The sequence below is a fragment of the Netta rufina genome, assembly GCF_964035555.1.
Source record: "Netta rufina genome assembly, chromosome: 4".
NCBI classification, from domain to species: Eukaryota; Metazoa; Chordata; class Aves; order Anseriformes; family Anatidae; genus Netta; species Netta rufina.
In genome coordinates this window covers 16,724,174-16,745,324 of record NC_140127.1, presented here as the reverse complement: position 1 = coordinate 16,745,324, position 21,151 = coordinate 16,724,174, and the positions used below count along the sequence as shown (strand labels likewise).

At 47.0% G+C, this 21,151-nt stretch overlaps 2 protein-coding genes across 2 annotated transcripts in view; both read right to left on the bottom strand.

The window, feature by feature from the left end:
- The window catches only part of SLC20A2 (solute carrier family 20 member 2), a 55,577-nt gene extending 38,095 nt beyond the window's left edge, over positions 1-17,482 (bottom strand). The window contains exon 1 of the mRNA XM_084285783.1: positions 17,398-17,482. The gene's annotated coding sequence lies outside the window, so the exon portion shown is untranslated. The remainder of the gene's footprint in view (positions 1-17,397) is intronic.
- Positions 17,483-17,738: 256 nt separating this feature from the next.
- SMIM19 (small integral membrane protein 19) lies at positions 17,739-20,110 on the bottom strand. The gene is made up of 3 exons (XM_084285931.1): positions 19,911-20,110; positions 19,682-19,806; positions 17,739-18,621 (listed from the first exon to the last, which is right to left on the bottom strand). The coding sequence occupies exons 1-3, from the start codon at positions 20,081-20,083 to the stop codon at positions 18,554-18,556; spliced, it is 366 nt and encodes a 121-aa protein (XP_084142057.1). The 5' UTR covers positions 20,084-20,110; the 3' UTR covers positions 17,739-18,553.
- Between the last annotated feature and the right edge of the window lie 1,041 nt (positions 20,111-21,151).

Below are 21,151 nucleotides of genomic sequence, written 5' to 3'. Positions count from 1 at the left end.
AAAATAGATTTAAATCAAAACTGCATTGTCATGGTTTTAAAATCTGGTATATATACTTACTGGAGCAGGTTTCTGATGGCTTTTCATATTTAACATTTTTCCTGAAACTTTTAGGTTTTAGTACATTCCAAGCCACTCAAAGCCATGGCACCGAATTCAAATATAAGCTTATATCACTAAATTTGCAGTGTTCTCCACATTTCAGAAAAAATCAAATCATTGATTTAAACTTGTAAACACGAACTTGTAAACCTATTTTTCCAGTATGAATAAAGTCATAATATTACTTAACAAAGAGGTAAAGGATTTCTAAACTGGTTAAGCTCAGATGCAGGTCACATTCAAGGATAATTTGTTAAATCTGAAAAGTCGTTTTATTTGTTAAGAAAACTCGCCTGGATTAGTAAACCTACATCATCTTCTACTGAGAATTAGGGCAAAACTCCAGCTAGAAATCTCTAATGCAGAAATGACATTAAGAATCCCCAATTTAAAATAAATAAATAAATAATTAAAAGAATGATGAATATCAGGCCATGATTCTTTCTAAGAAATGCTGACTGTTTACCAAAGGTCACCAATGGCCACAAAATAGAGCCCAGGAAGTTCCACACCAACACGTTCTTCACGGTGAGGGTGACAGAGCACTGGGACAGGCCGTCCAAGGGAGGTTGTGAAGTCTCCTTCTCTGGAGATATTCAAGGCCCGTCTAGACGCCTACCTGGGCAACCTGCTCTGGCAGGGGGTTGGACCCAATGATCTCTGGAGGTCCCTTCCAACCCCAACGATTCTGTGAACACCTGCCTGCTATTAAGTTTGCCCTACAGTGGATAACTTTGTGCAAAGCTCAATCTCCGAAGCCTGGCTGTAGGCTCTCCGCTTGTTGTTCTGTAGCAGCTGGTGAACAGGCTCAGCAGATTTAGGAAAGTGAGAGAGGCTGGTGCTCTGGCACTGGTTTTCCCTTGTTCACAACAGGGAAATGTTCACACGTTGATAATGAGTAGATTCACCTTCCCCTGCAGGTCTAACCACATCCTATTTTTTAACAAGCCGTGCCAATCAATTCAAGTGAGAGCAAACCTCATTGTAAACATGAAGTCAGCCTGTATTTATAGGTCTGGATTCCAGGGTTTTAAGGAAGTGAATAAACAAACACGGAGCACTTATTTAACTTCATGAAAGAACTCAAAATATTATTTCACATTCTGTTTATAGCCGACATGCTGTTGATGTCTGGCTTGGTAAAGCTTGAATGTGAACGTTCAGAAGCTCTGGACCCACCCTAGCTCTCCTTAAACTACCGCTCACCCAGCACAGAGCATCTAGAAGCATGCAGATACAGGTAGAGAGGCTTTCCAGAGGGTAATCCATCCTTGGCTGGGCTATTTCATCTCCTGCACAACCCAGAAGCTGCCAGCCCACTCTGTGGGAACCATCTCGGACCCGAGTGGCCAACAAAGTGGAACCATTTGGATGCCGCTTCCCACGAGCCAGCCCAACCACAGCAGTGGTTTCTTCTTGACCTAAACTTCAGAGCAGAAGCAAAGGATATAATAAACAGAAAAGGAAAAAAAAAAAAATCTTTCAAGTTTTTGTTCTGCTAAATCAGCACTGTGGACTTCAGGCACGGGAAAAGTCAACCCAAGATCGGTTGACCGCTAAAAAAAGTTACAATTTGGGATACCACTAAAGAAACAGGGAAAGGAAAATTTATACGACCACAAAATGAATGAGGAGGATTGGCTTTTGGCAATGGTGGCACCAGTTTGGTTCCCAACAAAACAAATATTTGTAGAAATGATAAATATTATATGTTACAATCTCAATCAGATATTATAATTTCTGTTCAATTGTAATTTACTCTGCAAAGTCTACAATTGAGAGATGCCTGTTTGATTCAACAAATCCAGTGTAGGCAGATTTACATTCTGCTTTAAATAAAGTAATAGGACATGTTGATTAAAGTAATCAATTTTAAAAACCCTTTGTTTTGCCTTTCCCCATCAGCTATTTCCTGAAAGATGCCCAGCTTCTCATTCATCAGTAGCCACTAAATGAACATTAATTTGCAACTTCAGGCCACTGTTCTATCGAATGAAACTGGCTTTTTTTTGCCATTCAGATGGGAAGGCTACATATTTAAGCAATCATAGGTATTTTATATGGCCTGAGCAGAAAATAATGGGGGTTGACTGTGATTTTCTAGCATGACAAACTGTAAGAATTGGACTCTGAACACCTGTGAACTGTGTTTGGTCAGAAACAGAAGTGTAATAACAACATACAAAAGCTGGACAATGTTGTTCTACTTACACTCTGCCAACTGAAATAAGGTTACAGACCAGCACCGGGAGCTTTTGGGGTGTCTTTTGCATACCTACTGACACTCTGCAATGGGGAGCCACATGCAGTTGGAGCCAGGGACTTCTGGTTTCCTTGTGTTTGTGACCCTGGCCCTCCTGGGAACCAGCATCTCCCCTTGGTCTACAAAGCCAGAAGAGCAAATGGATGGCCACAAAGGAGAAGTGAAGGTGGGTGGCTCTGAACGTCTCTTCGGCAGATATCAGACCTAGAGACGCTCCTGAGCGAAGCCACAAGCACTGCTCAAGCTGGAACGAGCCTGCTCTGATCAACACCTGCACATCTGCTTTTGCACGTTGGGTGGCAAGCTCCAACACATTGCTATCTCTTGGGATAATTTCCAAACAGAAAGAGTCGTCTCAGTATTTCACCATGAAGTAAACAATCTCAGGTACCATCTGGAAAGCCTGATATTGTAGATACAAAAATTAAAAAGCTGTTGGCCGTCAGGGATGGACTGACACCTCCACCCTGAAGAAGCAAAAAATTGGGGTGGGCTCTCTCATGGCTCTGAACGCTGCCACACTGTCCCACAAACCTTTTCTTCCAGCAGGCCCTTGGGCTCCCAGAGTGGACAGGCCACCCCAAGGAGGAGACATCTGTTACCACGGGGCAGGGTGAGCTTGCTGTACTTACATGAATGCACAAGGAGCCACGCTTCGTCTTTTGAGTGAGCGAGCCCTGGGAAAATGGAAAGGAGGAAGCCACAGCTGGAACTGCTGGAGGCCAGGCCTGGCACAGAAGAAGACAGAGGCTCCGGATGCTGCGTGGGCTGGGGAGCAAGGCTGTCTCCAGCCCCTGCCACAGCACAAGCCTGAGCCGAGCCAGGAGGAGTTCAAAGGCAGCAAACCCATTCTGGAGAAGCAAGGCTTTGGCCAACGCTGATTCAAGCACTGCCCCCGTTCATGCCGGGAACAGGACTTGTGTTGGCCCAGCTCTGGCTGATTCACCAGGGCCTGGGCTTCCTACGTGCACGCTGAGCACCAGGGAATGGGTGATCCACTGCTCGGAGTCTCCCTGGGCTTTACCAGCCACCTCCCCTCCCCAGCCCCGTCCCTGAAGTATCCAACGTGGGCAAGGTGCTCCCAAACGCCCTGGCTGCTGCTGACAACTCCAGCAGCATTATTCTGAGCTAACGATGGAGCTTCGCTGACTGGATGCAGAGCACAACTGCCTCCGAAACACTCGTGGCAATTCGGAAACCCAGTCAGCGTTTTGCAAATTCAGAGTTTTGTGCAGATCCCCTTGGTATAAAGCCAGAATGAAGTTGCCAGAAATCAACAATGGGAATTTTCAGATAAAGGAAACGTGACACCTCTAGCCCCAAACTGCCTGCCGATCTCATTTTGTGTGGGGTGTCAGGAGGTGGCTGCTGTGAAGTCCTTTCCCACTGAGCTACTAGAGAGCCCTGGGGCTCCCCTGACCAGCGACCCTCTCTCTTGAGAGGGAGCTGGAGTAAGTGAATAGTTACCGACACGTCAAACCCTCCTGGCTGGCCTGCAGTGGCATCCTCCAAAATCAGCGTGTCCAGCATGACAGACCAGGCACTGCTGAAAGGCACCAGCTGACTGCCAGAAGGAGGAAAGAAACAGCCATATAAATATAGAGAGGAGGGATGGAGACCCTCAGAGGTATGCGGTAGATCAGGACAATACCTTCTGCCTTTTTTTCCTAGGAGTGCTGTGGTAATAAAGATATAAAGGTGGAAACACCAAGGAAACACCAACTGAAATCTGTGGTCATGGCTTTATTTTGTTGGAATAGGAGCCAAATATTACCCCTAGGAACCTGGTGATGACACACACAGGGCCCGATATTGTCTGGAGACAGAACCAAGCGACAAACGGGACTTCTGCCACCAGAGACAGCTCCCCCCTCGCACTGCCTAGCACATCCTGACCACACGAGGAACAGCACCTGGCACCCAACAGGTCTCTTTCCCCCCAGAGCTCAATAGCAGCTCCTGTGCTAGAGCCAGCACTGCAAACCTCACCAAAGGCTGGCCTACAGGCCAGATTAATATAACGGGTTGGTCACAGACCTTGCATCAAGGACTCTCCCTCAGATGAAGGACTGCTCGTGGAGAGATGGGTCCGTGTTTTATCTGGGGTTTTTCTAACCTGGGAGCAAGCCCTGGTAACACCAGGGCCTGTGTTTCAGCGCTCCAGTGCCCGTGTCCTGGTGGAGCACATGGAGCATTCCTAGAGGCAGGGGCAGGGACATGCTGTCTCCAGTGAACTGGCGAGTGTATTCTCCCCGGCAAGAGCTCGAACAGCTAGAATTTCTCTGCTTGCTGGCATAGCAGCTATAACGAGAAGAGAAAGGCATTAAGATAGAAGATATTTCTCCGAGTACACGGCACCGGCTAACAGCACCAACAGTCAGTGTGCCTCAGCCTCTTAAAAAGGCATCTATAGCTAAGCTGTGCTGGTGATGCATTACAGAACCCCGATGGCTCATCAGAGGAAGAAAGACAGCATGGATGCTGCAGAGAGGCCAGAAACAGCAAAGGGGGTCCTAGGAGGATCCTTCCCCTCCTCCCTGCCTTTCTGGGGAAGGGTGAAAATCAGAGCTGGCCGTGCTAGGACTCTGCTGCACTCACCACAGATTGGACTGGGACTTCTCTCTGCCTGCCCAACAGGAGGAATGTGCACCTTGGCACAGCCCTGCAAGTGCCCAAGGGAGAAAAGGACATAAAAAATAAATAAAATGAGGTCTATGGCGGGCAGGTATGATGACAACACCAAATGAAGAGGGTCTTCTGGAGAAAAGGGGCAAGCATGAAGCACAGTTCTTGTAGGATTTGGAAGGGACCACTGCTTCCTTTGTGGTACTGGCAAGGAAAAATGATTCACCGTTATCCACAAAATAAATGAGCAAGCAGATGAGCTTGTAAAGAACATCGAATGCTTAGAAAAAGGGTAGATAAAAGATTTTTTCTTTTAAAACATTAAACAAAGAATCTATCATTAATAAATAACTGGTTGTTTCTGGTCACTGAGACCTTCAGCAGTCAAAGTCATTTCCTCTCGTATCTCTTCTACGCAGAAATTAAAAAGGGAAAACTAATTATGCCATTTTTACAACTGTCAGTCAGTTCCCCAGCCTTGAATTAACTACATATTGAACTGAAACCGATGAATAAAATGATGTGAAGAAAGCAGTTGCTCTGAAACTGTGGAATACTTCACTCCCACAAAGGGCTTAATATTTCAATCAACACTTTCTTCAAGTGTTTAACCAATTACCTCCTGCAGTTCAGTTTTTGTTTTCTTTAAAAGAAAACTGCTTGTTTTCTTCTGCAGATGTGAACTCAGTTGAATCACTTCATGTAATACAAGAGGCTACACGGATTACAACACATTTGGGTTATATTGCAAGTATTTTTTCCTTTGAATTGGACATAGCAAGGTTTTAAAGTAAACATGATCCTTTTCAGTTTTAAAGTTTTCTCAACTGAGCAAAAGTCATTTTCCATTCTCCAAAGCAATCCAGAATTTAGAACATACTTTTCACTCAAGTGCATTCGATTCTAGAATATATAATATAATATATATATAGCCTATATAATAGGCTGCTAATCTAACATGAGGCTTGGGTATGCAGGAGACTACTATGTAACTACTTCAAAATATGATCATCAGTTACTGACAAATGTGTTTGAAATTTAAAAAAAAAAAAAAAATATATATATATATATATAAAAATGGTCCCATTGGCTAATCTGCTAATCCTGGGACTTACTCGAACATGTAAGGAGAATTTCATGGCACAAACTCCAAGGCACAGCTCTCCATCAGAAAAGCCTTCCCAAGTAACACGCGGAAACCCGCACCCCACCAGAGCAAGGCACACACCACGCAAGGCAGAATGCCGGGGAAACACTACGTGCACGCAGAGTCAGAGGTAATGTGAAGAAAAGAAAAATGTTCAGGTTTGCTTGTTCCGGTCAACAACAGTAACTGAAGTTTATTGATTTCAGTTTCAGCAGCTAAAAATCCATGGAAACATTTTTATAGTATACAAACAGTACTATCCCATATTAAATTGTCTATGAGAGTAATAATATAGGTCAGGATTTTCTCACAGTCATTGTGGTTTACTTATCAATTAGTACAATAACACCTATTTTAAAATAGAAAAATTACGAAGTGCAGACAGCTTTTTTTATCTCAGTGTAATTTAGCTGTTCGATTATATGGATATATCTAAGTAAAGAGATTGGAAAAATAACCCAGAGTTACAATATAACAGTCATCTACAAAAATAGCTGGACACATTCTCAGCCACTGTCTCTCAACTGTTCCCTTTATATCCACTGCAAAGCTGTTTCCAACACACTAATCACATCTATTCTGAAGCAACAAAAATTATATGATTTCAAACTATTTTCATTAGAAAAAAACAGTCCTTTAACAACTGCTTTACTCTTGCATGTAATTATATACTCTTAAAGGCCAAATATTCAGCCAGAATGCAAAAATAACCACAGCCTTTTATTAAGAATAAAAGGCCAGATACGACTTCATAAGAAAAACAAAGATACTCTTTGCTTCTACCAGCAGCACTGCTCAATATAGGAAATTATATTTAATGTTTAAAATTTAAATACATAAATATCAAAGTCTTAATAACTCTGTATCAGAGACTTATTACAACTTGCTGGATAGCATGGGTAGTATTTCCTTGGAAGATACTTCAAGTAGCAGCCAAGATTTTCCAGTAACTACCTCTGTAAAAGCTCTCTCTTGACTCAGTAGAGCGTATTCTGCACTTAACACCCCACAGCCCTGCCAAAACATCTTACCTGCCTGAAATGTTTTTGAGAGCAACAGTCAAATAAAAAAAAGACTGAACTGATTAATATCTGATTATGTTATCTAAGGATAGCTTAACAACAATATTATAAGGTTACTCAAATCAGAAGGTCAGCACTATCTTTTTTTTCCTTTGACCTATGCACCTCTCACAATTTTTAGGAAAAGGCTGGTTATTAAATGCAAGCAAAACCCCTGATTTCCTATTTTGTAACTGTCATGGTCCGATCTTCTCCCTACTCGACATATGTATCAACAAAAAAACCAAAATGGAATTCAAGTACAAAGCAGCAGCTATCTAATCCACAAATAAAACCACAGTGATGTTACACTCTTCCTAAAACAAGCTTGAAGCCATGATTATATTAAAGACACAGATGTGAGGGGATTTTTCAACTTCCAAACAGATAGGCAAGCAAGGTATTACAATCCAGGGGTGCAGGTGAATGAATAAGCAAGCAAACTACGTGATGTTTGTGCAGCGTCCTCTCAAATCCTGCAATCCCTTCTAGTCTGGGTCTACATCTCCCTCTTCTTTACTCATGTTCTTCTCACATGGCTTGGTCTCAGAAACTTTCCATGCCTGTAACGGAAACTTGAGCCAACTTCTTAAATGTATGATTTCTTCATCTCCACTCATCATCATCCACTTCTGTTTCTGAGAAGCTCCTCATCATGACACCTGTATCTCAAGAAGCAAAACAGGAAACATCACAGGGATGAAGCAAGGAAAGATGAATAGTAATATGCCTCTGTGTCTTTAATAAAATCCCAACTTTCATTCAAGTTCCTTTTAGGAAATAGACTTCCTTTCACAAAAGTTTCACCAAACTAGGTGCGTGAGCACCTAGTGGCACATCTGGGGTAAGTAACCGATGATACCTCCTCATCATGAAACCTCATCATCATCATGAAATCTCATCCTAATCATGAAACCTCCTCATCCATGCCTCCGTTCCTAGCAGGATGAGCAGAAGCAATCCCATGCTAGCTAGCCTTACATACCGTGGGAAGCCTCTTTGGGTGCCAAGCCTGTTGAACTCGTCTGCAGCAGCCAGCTCCATTGTAAGAAGCTGCTGACCCACCTACTGACCTACCTGTACCGAGAACAGTGCCGGTTATCTTTACAAAGGACCTGTTTGCACAAGTAAGCAGAGGTCTAGCCCACAGGTGAGATGAAAAGTGAGGATGCCAGCCTCTTTTTTCTTTTCCCCAGTGCTCCCAAAGCCATACAACATCCACAGGACGTGTGCATTTTCACACACTTTGCAGCTAGCGGAGGAGGCGCTTCCTCTGCATTGCAGCACTCTCACTACAAGGCGATCAAGGCCTAAGCTATTTTCAGCCTTTGTCCCCAAAATCACATCCTCAAGCTGCAGGGTGGGGTGGAGGGGGCTTCCCCACCTACCTATTTCCTTGGCATAATGGGGAAATAATGCTTCATTTCAACAGACCTCCTGTCGCCCAGAGCCTGGGATCAAGAGGGCCCAAAGCCAAGAGCAGTGCTGCTGGGTGCCTAACGACAAAACAGCCACGGCATGGCTCAGGGGCAGTGTGGCCACACGGCTGGCCTGCACCCAGGGTGAGCAGCCCAAGCCTTCTGCCTGCCTCAGGATCTTACCCGAGCACTGACCAAGGGGTGCAGGAGAAAGAAGCAGGCAGCAAAGCCAGGCTGCGAGCCAGCTCCCTGTGAGACAGAAGCCATTTTATCCCTCCCTGTTAGGGTTAAGGCCGTCTCTAAGTAAGTACGAGCACCAAAATCTCCTCCGAGCAGAGGCAGAGCAGAGCAGAGCCCACCCCTTATCAGCTCCCATCTCAAATACTCAGAATTCCACCTCCCATCCGAAATCCTCCTCCCTTCTGCAGGAGCCCTTGAAGCAGCACTCTCTGTACACCGGCACACTTTGCTCGGAAGGACAGCGCTGCCCTGCGTCAACTCCTCTCCACGAAGCGAGGCTGCTGTCCTGCTAGCAAGGAGGGACAGCTGCAGGGACAGTCCTGTCCCTGCACCGAGAGGCTTGGCTGCAGTTCTTGCACGTTACAGCAGAGAAGATAACTTAGCCTTGGACGGTCAAAGCGAGAAACCCTCTGCCAGCGCTCCGGGTACTGCAGGAACAATAGCTGTTAAGTAACTGGGCAGCAGTGCATGCGCTGCGCAGGGATTGTATGTCAAAGCAAAATACGCGTTCCCTCATTTCTGACCTCTTCAAGAAGTCCTTTCCCTCAAAAGTGCTTACGAAGCAAACAGCTCTGAAAGCCCGTGCCTCGGTGACGACGGCTGCTGTCCCCAAACACGCTATTCCCTACTCAGAAAAGGCAGCCACCGCACGTTTAAGAGCTTAGAGTACAAAAGCAGAGGCAGCCACACGCGTCCTGTCAGCAGGACACCCAGAACATTCCCAGATAACCGGCCAATTATTTTCCACCCCAGTGATCCTCAGTTTTTTACCATAATGATCCCTGTATACAAGAAACAGAAAACCATGATTTCACTGTTTCGTAATCGTCACAGCTCCGTATCATTTCTGAGCACCAGCAACGATCTGGCGACAATTAATTCAATTAATTATCGGCATCCTCACTCATTTATCAGGTGTCTACACTCAGCATCTGCACAATAGAGATTACAAGACATCCCCGCTGCTCACTGCTACGTGCAGAGAACTGCAGGAAAGGATTAATATTTGTAGCTGAACCTCCATGGCACAAAGATCTGACAGCGGCTGTCACCTGGACGCCTGAAACAACCAAGGAATTTTTCGGTTTTCTTTTGAAGAGACAACATAGCAGCAGGCTGGGGCTTCTAACTTTGATCTTCAGAGCAGCCAACACCAGCAGGGGAATTTTGTAGCTCGATAACAAAACACAGAAACCTCCCGAGCTATTAATTCAATTACTATATTTTGGCAAGGAAGCTTTCCCCTTGTACCTTGGGGAACATCTTTAGATAGAACAGCACATGCTTTAAAGGCACACACGCCTTGAGGATTTGGTGTAACTGTTCATGTACTTAATTTCTTTGAGGGGAGAAATATTCCACAACAACTTGCTTGCAGGACTGGTAGTTTTCCTTGTTTCCCCAGGAAACACCACTTAAATAACCACGCCAACTTTCCAGTGCACAATCACGTATGTTGCTAGGCCAGTTTTAACCACGTCTGATGGAAAAGGACAGAGATTTCAGAGGTGCTCCTCTCCTACAAAAGCCCTGTGCCACCAAAACTGAGGAAGCTGCCAGAAAACCCACCAGCACTAGCTCAGGTGCTCACAGAGCTACCTTTTATCTACGGGGCAGTACAGTGATGCCTTAGGTGCTCATACTAGCTTCCTTTTCCACGGGCTGTGGCCAATGTGTTGGCAAGCAGTCCTCTGGGGCTTTCTTAAAGGCACTCAGTCAACAAGTGTCACCTTTCACCAAGGAGAAGCTGGAAAAGCAGATATACGCTGCAGTATAGGTGGCCTCAGAGAGAGAAAAAAAAAAAATAAAAAAAAAAGAAAAAAAAGCCTCTCAATCCTTTTCAAGAAAATCCTGCCCAGGCAGGACAGGTCAGGTTCTGGTCTGGCTGCCTGAGAGCTGTGCCTACCGTGATCGTGATCAGGACCAGATGCTTTGGAAGGTGGAGCAGCTCCCGGGAGTGAACAATGGTGCGATTCACCCAGAGGGGAAATTCCTTCCTGACCTCATCAATTAGCATGAAGGTTTATATCCCTAATTTATTTTTAATCCTATTTACCGCAACTCTGGCTATTGTCATCATATATATAAATGTCCAGGTCTGCTTGGGATCTGACTAAACTTTTGGCCTCAATAATATCATGTGGCATAATTGCACACGGTTTCAAATGTACTGATTTTCTATTTCATTTAACATCCCTTTGTTCTTGCACTATGGGAACTGTTAACCACCTCTGCCTCTTCCTGGGGCTCCAGCTGGCTCGCAGCACAAAGCTACCCGTGCCATGCTGCTTTCTGGTAGAGAGTAGGAACACGATCTGAGGGCCTTTAAGCTGCAATTTAGCAACTTCATTAGTTAGCCAGCGAGATTTCTATAATCAGGGTTTCTCAGATCTGCTGGATCTGCAGCTCCATCTGAATTTCACAAGCCCCTACCAGCTTACAAACTCTCCGTTTTGACTTTTTCCACCTAAGATCTGCCACCCTTAGAAGCAAACCGTTTCGCCCAGTGCTGTGCTCTCTGAACCCCCCTGAGATGTTGAGAAATTCAGTTCTAAAAGAACAGAGAAGCAGCACGCCATCCCGGGCTTCCCAAGGTCGAGCAGGAACCTCTCCCTCTGAGCACAGAGCTCCCTTCCCATCCCCATGCCTGAATAAAGAACTCGGTGTCTGGCTGAGCAAAACCCATCCCATCCTGCCCTTGAACAGCGTTCCTGAGGGCTGCGGGTTGCTCTGTGCACTAACTTCAGCCTGGGTCACTCCTTAGGGACGAGCTGAGGATGCGCTCATGGGGATTATATTGGGATTATTATGCCAAGTACTCACGACAGCCCCAGGGCCATTAGTCACTGCCATTCCTGTAAGAGGCATCAAGGTATAAAGCCACACCTTCACTCAACAGAAGTTTGGTGAAAACAAAAATGATAGCAACACATACAAGCAGCAGAGGGAGAGGAGAGAATGTTAAAGCAGCCTCGAGGTTGTGGCCCCCCAAAACACAGTCCTCCTCTCAGTAATGTGGGCTTTTTCCTCTCCCAGCTCCTGGAGCTAGAACTTCGGGTGCCTGACCACATGTTGCTAACCCCTAAGTCCTCAGGAGAGAAAGAGGAGGTTTGGATGATATCTCACAGGAGTATCTCACAGCCCTCCGAAGAGATGAAAGAGTTTTTATGGCACCTCTGAGAAACACCACACTGTTTTACCACAAGTGTTTTGATTATGGGTTTGGAACTGGCGAATTAGGGCTAGAGGATAGTTCTTTGCCTCAAACAAAAAGCAAATTACACCTTTTCATCCCTCTTTAGCGGGATCTTCAGGCAAGGAACCGGTCAGGAGGAAACTGCTGTCCCAGCCTTAACGTTAGGGTGAGGTCTGTAAGCAGATGGAGCTCTTTAATGATCAAAACACTGCTAACAGCACCGGTACAGGCACCGTTTGGCAACTGTCAGCTCATTGAATAAAGCCGCCCCGTGCAGCTTTTTCCTCTCTACAGGTCTACCATCTAGTGACAGGAGCCAACGAAATCACAGGCCCCACAACAGCAGCTAAATTGCTCCGCGGCACGCCCTCAGTGACTCCCCCGTGATGTTTAACAGGCACACAGCACTGCTAGACTCTGCTCCCGAGTGATGATCTTAATACTTCCTTTCTAGAGTGAATGCCTTCCCGTTCTTCCAGCTCACATCTGTAAAGGCTGAGCTGAGTACTTCCACGATGCTCTTAGGCAACCCACTCAAGCTGCAGTCCAAGCCACAAGTTTCAGAGCACAGCCACACCGGCTTCTCCAGGACCTCTGATCAGCGGTTTGCATTTGGCATGTCAGGATTTGCTGAGGTTGGAAGAGAAGACAGTAATGACAGAGAACTATTCTCCCATCAGCACTGGCAAAAGCAATCGCAGAGGCCTGAAGTGCAATAAATACTTTTACTGCTTCGGGTCGTCACTGAGTTTCAAGCGAAAAAGGTGTGATACTTTCTGTTTGTCAGATACAAAAGCACAGTTTTGGTAAGGAAATCTTTTAATGGACTCAACAAAGGTATTTTTGGCTGCTGGAATTCTCAATCTGTTGCGCTAATAATAGCTTTAAATAAATGTGCAATACAAGCAGTACATACTTTGCCTACGAAAAAAAATCTGCTGGCCACTTACAGATCATGTGAACTCAGTTATTTAGCTGTGCTACGAACACCAGTTATTCCAAGCCTTATCTGACCGTAGATTTGGATCTAGGTAGCGATGGCTCTGCCACACACCAAGCACAAGGCAAGCCACAGTTCGTCACCAAAGGGAGGGAAAGTTCCTATAAACAACGGTTGCTGCCATTTAGTGAGATGATCACGAAGAAGAGATAAGACTGGAAAAGCCTGAGCCTCTGCCTCCACCCTCTCAGCTTCCCTGTGCAAAGAAAAAGCGAGTCTTTTTCCTCTGCTATCACTCCGCCCTTTCTCTGATGTTACAGTATAAAGAAATTGGATGCCTTCGACTATTGCTCCCTAACGCCCACCAGCCAAAGCTCTGGATGACCATTTTCTCCCTTTCTTCCTTCCAGCTCTGCAGCAGTCAGCAGAAGGGTTCCCCGAGTTGCGTTTCTACAGCCGGGGTCACCACCGAAGTTGGTTGTGACACTGCTCACAGGAGCGCGGTCTGAGCAGCAGTAAAACGGAGCGGCTGAAATACAGCGGGCACTCCACTCCCGGTCAGGTTCGTAGCAGCTGTGCTATTCACAGAAAGACATCTGAGAGAAGCGCCATAAATAACGAGATCACATGGAGGCTCCCGTTGCACAACCAACAGCCATCTTTCCTACCCAGGAATTTATGCTTCACACCCTACGCCGTCAGTCAAAAGCATGTTACAAGCTGTGTTTTCGGGATGATCCGGAGGATATTTTGGAAAGTGATACAGCCCTCCTGCTGGCCGAGTCTTTTCAAAATACTCTTTCTCTTCTGTTATAAAAACAAATGTTTCTGTAATCTTGTCCTAACTGGGGTCTCTCTCAGCAGCAAGTATTAGATCCAGCAGTGCCTTTTACACATCATAGGTATCTAAAACCAGATACCGCATGTGCGAGTCTGACAGCCTGATGGAAACCGAAGGACGAAGAAGTTTTCATTCATGTGTACACACGGACTGCGTTTTCTCTGACTCCACTTTCAGCAAATCCCGAATTTGAGCAGCCCCTCTGAGGATTTTCAATCCATGTTACAGTTAGATTAAAATTAAACCCCGTTCTCCACAAACATCTCACTCCTAGGCCCCTGTGAGGGGAGAATCTCTTTTCAAAGTGTCTAGTTATAACTAAGAATAAAAGCATATAGCTATTGTATAAAATGAGTTCAGTTTTTTTTCCCCCCTCTTTCTGGAGTTCTGCCACAAATTGCTTTCGAGGGCTTGGTTCAGAAATTCCAAATTCAGTTTTTTCTTATTGAGCACTAACTCCTTTTAGCAATTCTGTTAATCTTGGAGTTCAGGGTTATTTTTATTAAAGTAACGCCCAGAGTTTAGGTATTCCATAAAAAGACCAGGAATTATTTTTATTAAAGTAACGCCCAAAGCTGCACATTCCTTGCAAAAAAAATATCAGGCAAAGCGCTTCCATTCTTAAAATGGTTCGTCGCCCTTTCCATGTAAACACAGAATTCATGGAGATGTCTGAGCAATGACATGTTTTATCGACGTTTTTCTGTTTGTTTCAGAGTTGAAAAAAAAAGGTTATTTAGGCAAGTCAAGCCTTTTGCTCTTAGCAGGACTGCTTCTTCTCCCTTACCTTTTGTTGCAGAAAAAGCAGCACCGATTTCCACTCCCCAGCATCAGGTTTCTCACTGGACATTTGCACCAGCTCTGGGGTGTTGTGCCAGTGGTGACAATGCTCCGCCAGTATCTCTAGTCGCATTCAGCATCTGTCCCTGAGCCAAAAAGGAGTCCCACTGCCTTTGGTGAGACCAGTTTTGGATGGAGCTTGGTAGGCTCCAAGAAGCTTGCTCCTCATCCCTCAATTCATGCCACAACAGAAACGGGGCTGCGAAGTAAAGGATCTTACCTCCATTCTCAGGGGCCTGAGGCACAGAAACCTTCTGCTCTGCGGCGGCAGCCCTGTCTCGAGGACAAGATCAAGTGCTGCGTTTTTGTTTGCGTGGCCGTGTTAATAAACTAGGTCACATCACCCGGGTTCCTCACCGTGACTAAAACACAGCTCAAGCATTTGGAGGAAAGAGGGAATGCCTTTTGATCCCTGCTTCCGATTCTGAGTTAAGCACTTGTGACTGAAGAGTGCACTCTGTCAGCAAGCCTCCTCCAAGCACTTGTTGTGCTCTTCGGGCATAACAGGCCAAAGACATCATAGCATTAATGACACGTTGTCCAGCAAGATGCTCCTTCCTCACTGCAGAAGGCACGTACTGACAATTTTCAACTTCTTTAATGTAGAAATTAGGGCTGGGGCAAAATCTTTTCACTTCCTCTGAAGGAGAGGTTGAGTGGCAACATACCCACCCTTCTCTCTGCAGCGTGTATAATTTCAGCTTGCCCAATAGTGGCGGCACTCCTGAGTTTGGGAGGACTTTAAAAGGAGTGATTATGCTCACGGAAGTAAGCTAACATGAATAAACTGCTCAAGCAACAGGGAAACATTCCAGAGCCCTGTGCTGTCACCAGGCTTTTGGCCAACGCTGCTTAATCATATATGCAAAACAAAATTACGGAAAGATTCATCACAGGTTTGAATATTCTCAATGAATAATTCTGCACTGTGCTGAAGAAGCTTCCCTGCAAACCATCCTCAGACAAGGGCACCGGGATCTCCTCCTGGTTTTCAGAGCTTTTGCTGCTGTCGGTAGGACAAGTGGTGCAGCATGAGCTTCCTCTGAGGGACTCGCAACCAGTCTGCCAGTTTCAGGAGAGAAGTTTGAGGGCATCCTCAGCAGCACCTGAGCACCACACTGCTGAAATTTCTAACTGCTAGGGCCAGGAGTTACCGCAGCAGCTGCTACAGGCTGTGCTCTCAACTGGTCCCGGCTGGCACAGGCCAGTTCCTACTATCCGGGCACATAACACAGACCGGATTGAAACTCAAAGTGTTTGTGGCATGGTGGAAGGTATTTCAGTACAAAGCCCGCAGGTTGCAGAGTCTGCAATGTCTTCAGCCTTAAACACAGCTGCGCTCATCATTTATACAAACCTAAGACCCTCTTGAGCCTTGTCATTGGATTTATGAAGCTCTATCTGAAACGCTTTGATCCTCTTCACAACACTGAGTGCAAAACCTAGCCAGCCGCATTTCAGCGAGGAGCACAGAGCTGACTCTTCCACCACTTAACAGAAGACTATAATTTTCACATAAGATTATAGAGTCATAGTTGTAACTCTGCTTGAAGACTGCCTTTACAAAGATCTGACTGTTCAGCAGCTCCCACGGGAGCAACAAAGCGGTCAGATTCTCAAGAACATCCGAGATTTACCTGACAGCTACTTGCTAATGCTTTTTTACGCTACCTTACAGATGCTAAGTTTTAACTGATCTGAAAGCCTTCCCTCACATGCTTTGTGCAATCAGACACCATTAAATCTACATACTGTAATAGCTTTTTTTAAGAGTATTGGGTAAGCTAGAAATATTTGCCTCTGTACAGCGTTCTTGAGAACAAACATGACTAAATATAACTTTAGCACAATTTTTTTTAGAGGTCATAAGCTTTCCCCATCCAAGATATCTAATAATTGAGAATAAGCAAAGACTGAGAATATGTTCTTGTGTACGCCTCCAAGCCTGGCTACTGTAAATTGGCACATACAAAAACCTATTGTCTCTGTGCTGCCTGCAACGTTGTGAACTAACAGGTAAACGTCAACGCAGACATCTCTGAGGTAAAATATTAAAAGTTACGCCCTGACTGCACCTTCTGTCCCACGCATACTGTAAAACTGGAATGTAACACCATCAATAAGACAGGGTGCAGATCTGCTGGGACAGAACTTCAATAGATGCACTTCACAGGACCACAGAATGGGTTGGGTTGGGAGGGGCCTTAAAGATCATGTAGTTCCACCCCCCTGCCATGGCAGGGACCCCCCCCAGGCCAGGCTGCCCAAAGCCCCATCCAGCCTGGCTTTGGGCACCTCCAGGGATGGGGCACCCCCAGCTTCTCTGGGCAGCCCGTGCCGGTGCCTCACCACCCTCTGAGTGAAAAATTCCTTCATGATGCCTCATCTAAACCTATCACTGCGCTCCCTGCCAGCCCCTTTCCAGCTTTTTTTTTCCACTCGCGTCAGGGGTACGCATCACTACCCTCTCCGCTCACACACACACACACACGGCGGACCTCCAGCCCCGAGCAGGGGCTCGCCGTGACCCTGCCGAGAACATCCCCGTGCCGGGGCGGGCAGCGTTGGCTGAGCCCCGGCCGCCCGAAATCCTCGCCATCCCCCCCCCCCGCCCCACTGCGCTTTTCTCCTCAGGCGGCCCCTTCCCGCCTCGCCAACGGCCCCCGCGCGCGCCGCCGCCGAGGGGAGGGGAGGGAGGGGCGAGGGCGGGGCGGCCCCACTCACCGCGCGGCGGGCGCCCTCCGAGCAGCAGCAGCAGCAGCACCGCCAGCAGCAGCAGCAGCAGCAGCAGCAGTACCAGCAGCAGCCGGCGCGGCCCGGAGGCGGAAGCCGCCTCAGGAAGTGAGGTTGTGCGCTGAGGGGAGGGCGCTGTTTCCGGGGAGGGGGCGCGGCGGGACGAGCCCTGGGCGCTGGCTGCTCCCCTACGCCCCGGAGCCGCCATTTGGCGAGGGGAGCTGCAGGCTCTGGGGGATGAATGGTCTTTATTCCGCCGTGCTGCGCTCGCCCCCAGCCCGTTCCCGTAACGCGTAGGAGCGACAGCACGAGACGCCTCGGAGGGGTTTTCGTGGTTAAGAGGCTTTTATTAAAAAGTCGTTTCTTTAAATGAACCGATTTCATGATTTACGTGGGGGGGAAAATAACGGAACAGGGCGCGATGTCACTTCTGAATGAACCCTGTGCTTTTTGGTAGTGTTTCCGTTCACACAAATGCTTACAGACAATCCTACTCTTTAAACCAATTTGACCAAATTTACCTAACTGCCATTGCTACGGCATTACAGTATTTGCTGCAGTGTCTTTTAGACCTGCGTCTCACCACGTACTTCTTAGTTCTGGGAATGTCTCAAAGACAGGCTCACAATACTGCGCACAAACCAACGCGGAGATCACAACCTGCTCCACGGCCAGCACTGCTGCTGCTGGTCAAAGCTCTCTGCCCTCGTTAGGCGGTAAGGCCACAGCATCTTCACTCGCATTTACTGAATGCGTTCAGCAAATTCAATGCATGATCAAGGAACCAAACAGTTTCCTGGTAGACAGGTCCTGCCTTACTTCCTCCCAGGTGCTGTTATCAGAGACGGCAGGAGCTGATTTCCAAGGTGCTGGCTGTAAACATCAATAAGATGGCACTTCTTTACCCTCAGGGGCTTCTCTGAGCAGGTCTGTCCTGTGTCTGCTACTTTCATGCCAAATATTTCAGTAGGCATTCGGTTCACTTCAGGGGGCTCGGAGAAAAGCTACCAAGATCAAAGCTTTTAGGACTGCCCCTTTTCCCCCTTGCCTTCAGCTGTGTATTGATTAAGAGGCATTGAAAATAGCTCCACACTGACTCATATTATCAAGGCTGGAAATAAGTCCTGAATTCCTACAACTGTTGGCGTCACTCCACTGACAGCTGTACACTTTCAGTCTGTTTTGGTGGCTGCTGCTGCTGTTCGTACTTCCGTGCTGAAAAAAAGAAACACTGATCAGTACAAATCACACTCATCATATACGTGTACATACACTTATGTATGTGCATGAGTACATATTATACATGTATATAGATAACAAGCAATAAATAGATTTAAGATCCAACAAAGTAATTTTGCAGCTTTGGTACACAAGGCCTGGTCTCGGTCACCACAAGGAACTTGTCCTTTAGCATGCGCCCTTTGAAGATCTGAGCAGTAGTGTCACAGCAATATTTCTGTACATTAATGGCAAAAAAAAAAAATCCATTCAGATCCTTTCATTAAAAAATAAAATTAAAGCCTATGGTTTTAGAAGTACTACGACAGGCAGCCTGAACAACTCGTTAGTCACATAGCAGATCTGCGCTCATCTTCTCCACAGTATAGGAGCCACATACTAACATTTACTTCAGAAGTAATCTAGTTAGCAAGGCAAAGGAGGATCAAAGAGTTGTGTGTGGTGCAACATACAACAAACACCAACAAGCATTCATTCCTCTGCAGGAAGTATGCCCTTTTTTTGTTTGCACAGAATGCAGTGGCCTGGTTTAAGACTCCTTCTGTTTAGAAGGCAGTTTCACCTCATATTTCTTGCCCATTTTCCATCTAGGTGTGCATATATGGCAGAGGTGAAGCACACACGGGTGTTTTTGTGAAGTAGGCCTGTGGAATATCAGACCCACAGCACTCTTTCCCACCTCCATCCTGACATCCAGCAAGATGGGAATGGCGGCACTTGGTGGTATGGTAAAATTCTCACTTATTTTCAGCGTGTGAAGTTAAAATACTCTATTCCCCACACAGTGCTCAGCAGTTTTACAATTATGTCCTCTTTTTGGCCACATTCACCTTAGGATTTTTTACCGTCAAGCCCAGCTGTGTTTTGACAACCGTTCCCCGGCTCTGTTCTCCCTCACACCTCAGCCCGGTGCCCTATACTCCCGCAGGACGCCCATGCAGGGGACGGCGGCCCCACGTGCCGCCCCCACCACTCGAGGACACGGGCTCGGGGCCACCCCACGCGGGACCCACCCTTGGCCCTACAGCACCCTCACCGATGGAGTACATCTCCAGCTGCTGCCGCAGGCGGATCTTCTTCATGCTGTCGTAGAAGTTGGGCTCGGGCGGTGTCTCCGCGGCAGGCGGCAGCGTGAAGATGCGCAGGATCCTCCTCTTGTTCCTGCGGGGCAAGACACGGTCACGCGTGGGGCCGCCACGCACTCCCCCCCCCCTCCCCTTTTTTTCCCTTTTTTTTTCCCTTTTTTTTTTTTCCTCCCCCCTCACCGCCGCGCGTAGACGAGGAGGGCGAGGCTGGCCAGCACCACCAGCAGGTACACGTTGGTGGCCTCGTTCCAGGCTTCGTGCACCGAGTAGTCGATGGCGCCGCTCTCGCCCAGCGCCGCTGAGGCGCCGCCGCCTCCCGCCCCCCCGGCCGCCGCCGCCGCAGCCGCCGCCATGAGGGAGGCGGGCGGGGGGAGCCCGGCCGCTAGGGGCGGCGCGCGGGCGGTGGAAAATGACGTCGGGCCGCCATCTTGGGGGGGGCGGGGGCGTGTGCTGCCTCATGGCGGTGTCCTGCGCCCGCCGCCACGAACGCTCTTCGAGTGCTTGCACTTCTCTCATAGCTTGGGTTGCCAAAGTGCCATAGCACTTTTCAGATTTTTTATTGATTTATTTATTCTCCCTGCCAAAGTGGGAGCTGCTGGCTGTGCGGCTGCTGGAGGAAGAGAGCTTACTCTATGCTCTATACGCGCCTAATGCCAAGAAAGCACAACTACCTGATTACGCTTTGGCAAAAGAAAGAGGGGAGCAGAGAGACCGTTTTGGTGCAGAAATTTGAAAAGTCATCTGAAGCGCTTACTGAGATGCCCATTAACTAGGCGGGCAGAGGATGTCCTAACACACGCACACTCATTTTCTTTGTGCTGCTTCATGTGGCACAACCAAGCCATGTTCGGCTAAGTGTGCTGTCCCTTCTCTGCACTGCTTCATATCTATCTCTGGTCCTGATGCTTCCTTTCACCATATCTTCAGATACCACAACTATTTTGGTTTTGACATAAGCACTTTTGAGGGCATGATGGCACCTATCCTATTTCAAACGTTCAGGATGAGTCCGCTTTGTGCCCAGGAAGTACCTCTGGTCCCATACAGATTGGAGGAGGGGATATAGACACCTCACTAGGATGGGATCTGCTATACCAAAGTCTGACTGGGTGGGGAAAACTTCATCCTTTGGGTACCTGCTTTCTGAATGCAAGATGTGCCAAGTCACCCAGCTTCTCTGCTATGGGACAGATGGATACCAAGGGGCCCCAGGTCAGGACATAAAGGGATAGGAGATGAGAACATCCAAAAATAAAAGGCTAAGTCACTGTTATCATGAGAAAAGTTTCTTGCCCCCAATGGAGTGGGAAAGGAGAGTTGAAGAACATCAATTAGACATAATTCTAGGTCATTAAATGGGGATGGCACCCGCGCACAGAACTGTGGAAACCACTAAGAAAAGGAGCCTTTAGTTACGAAAT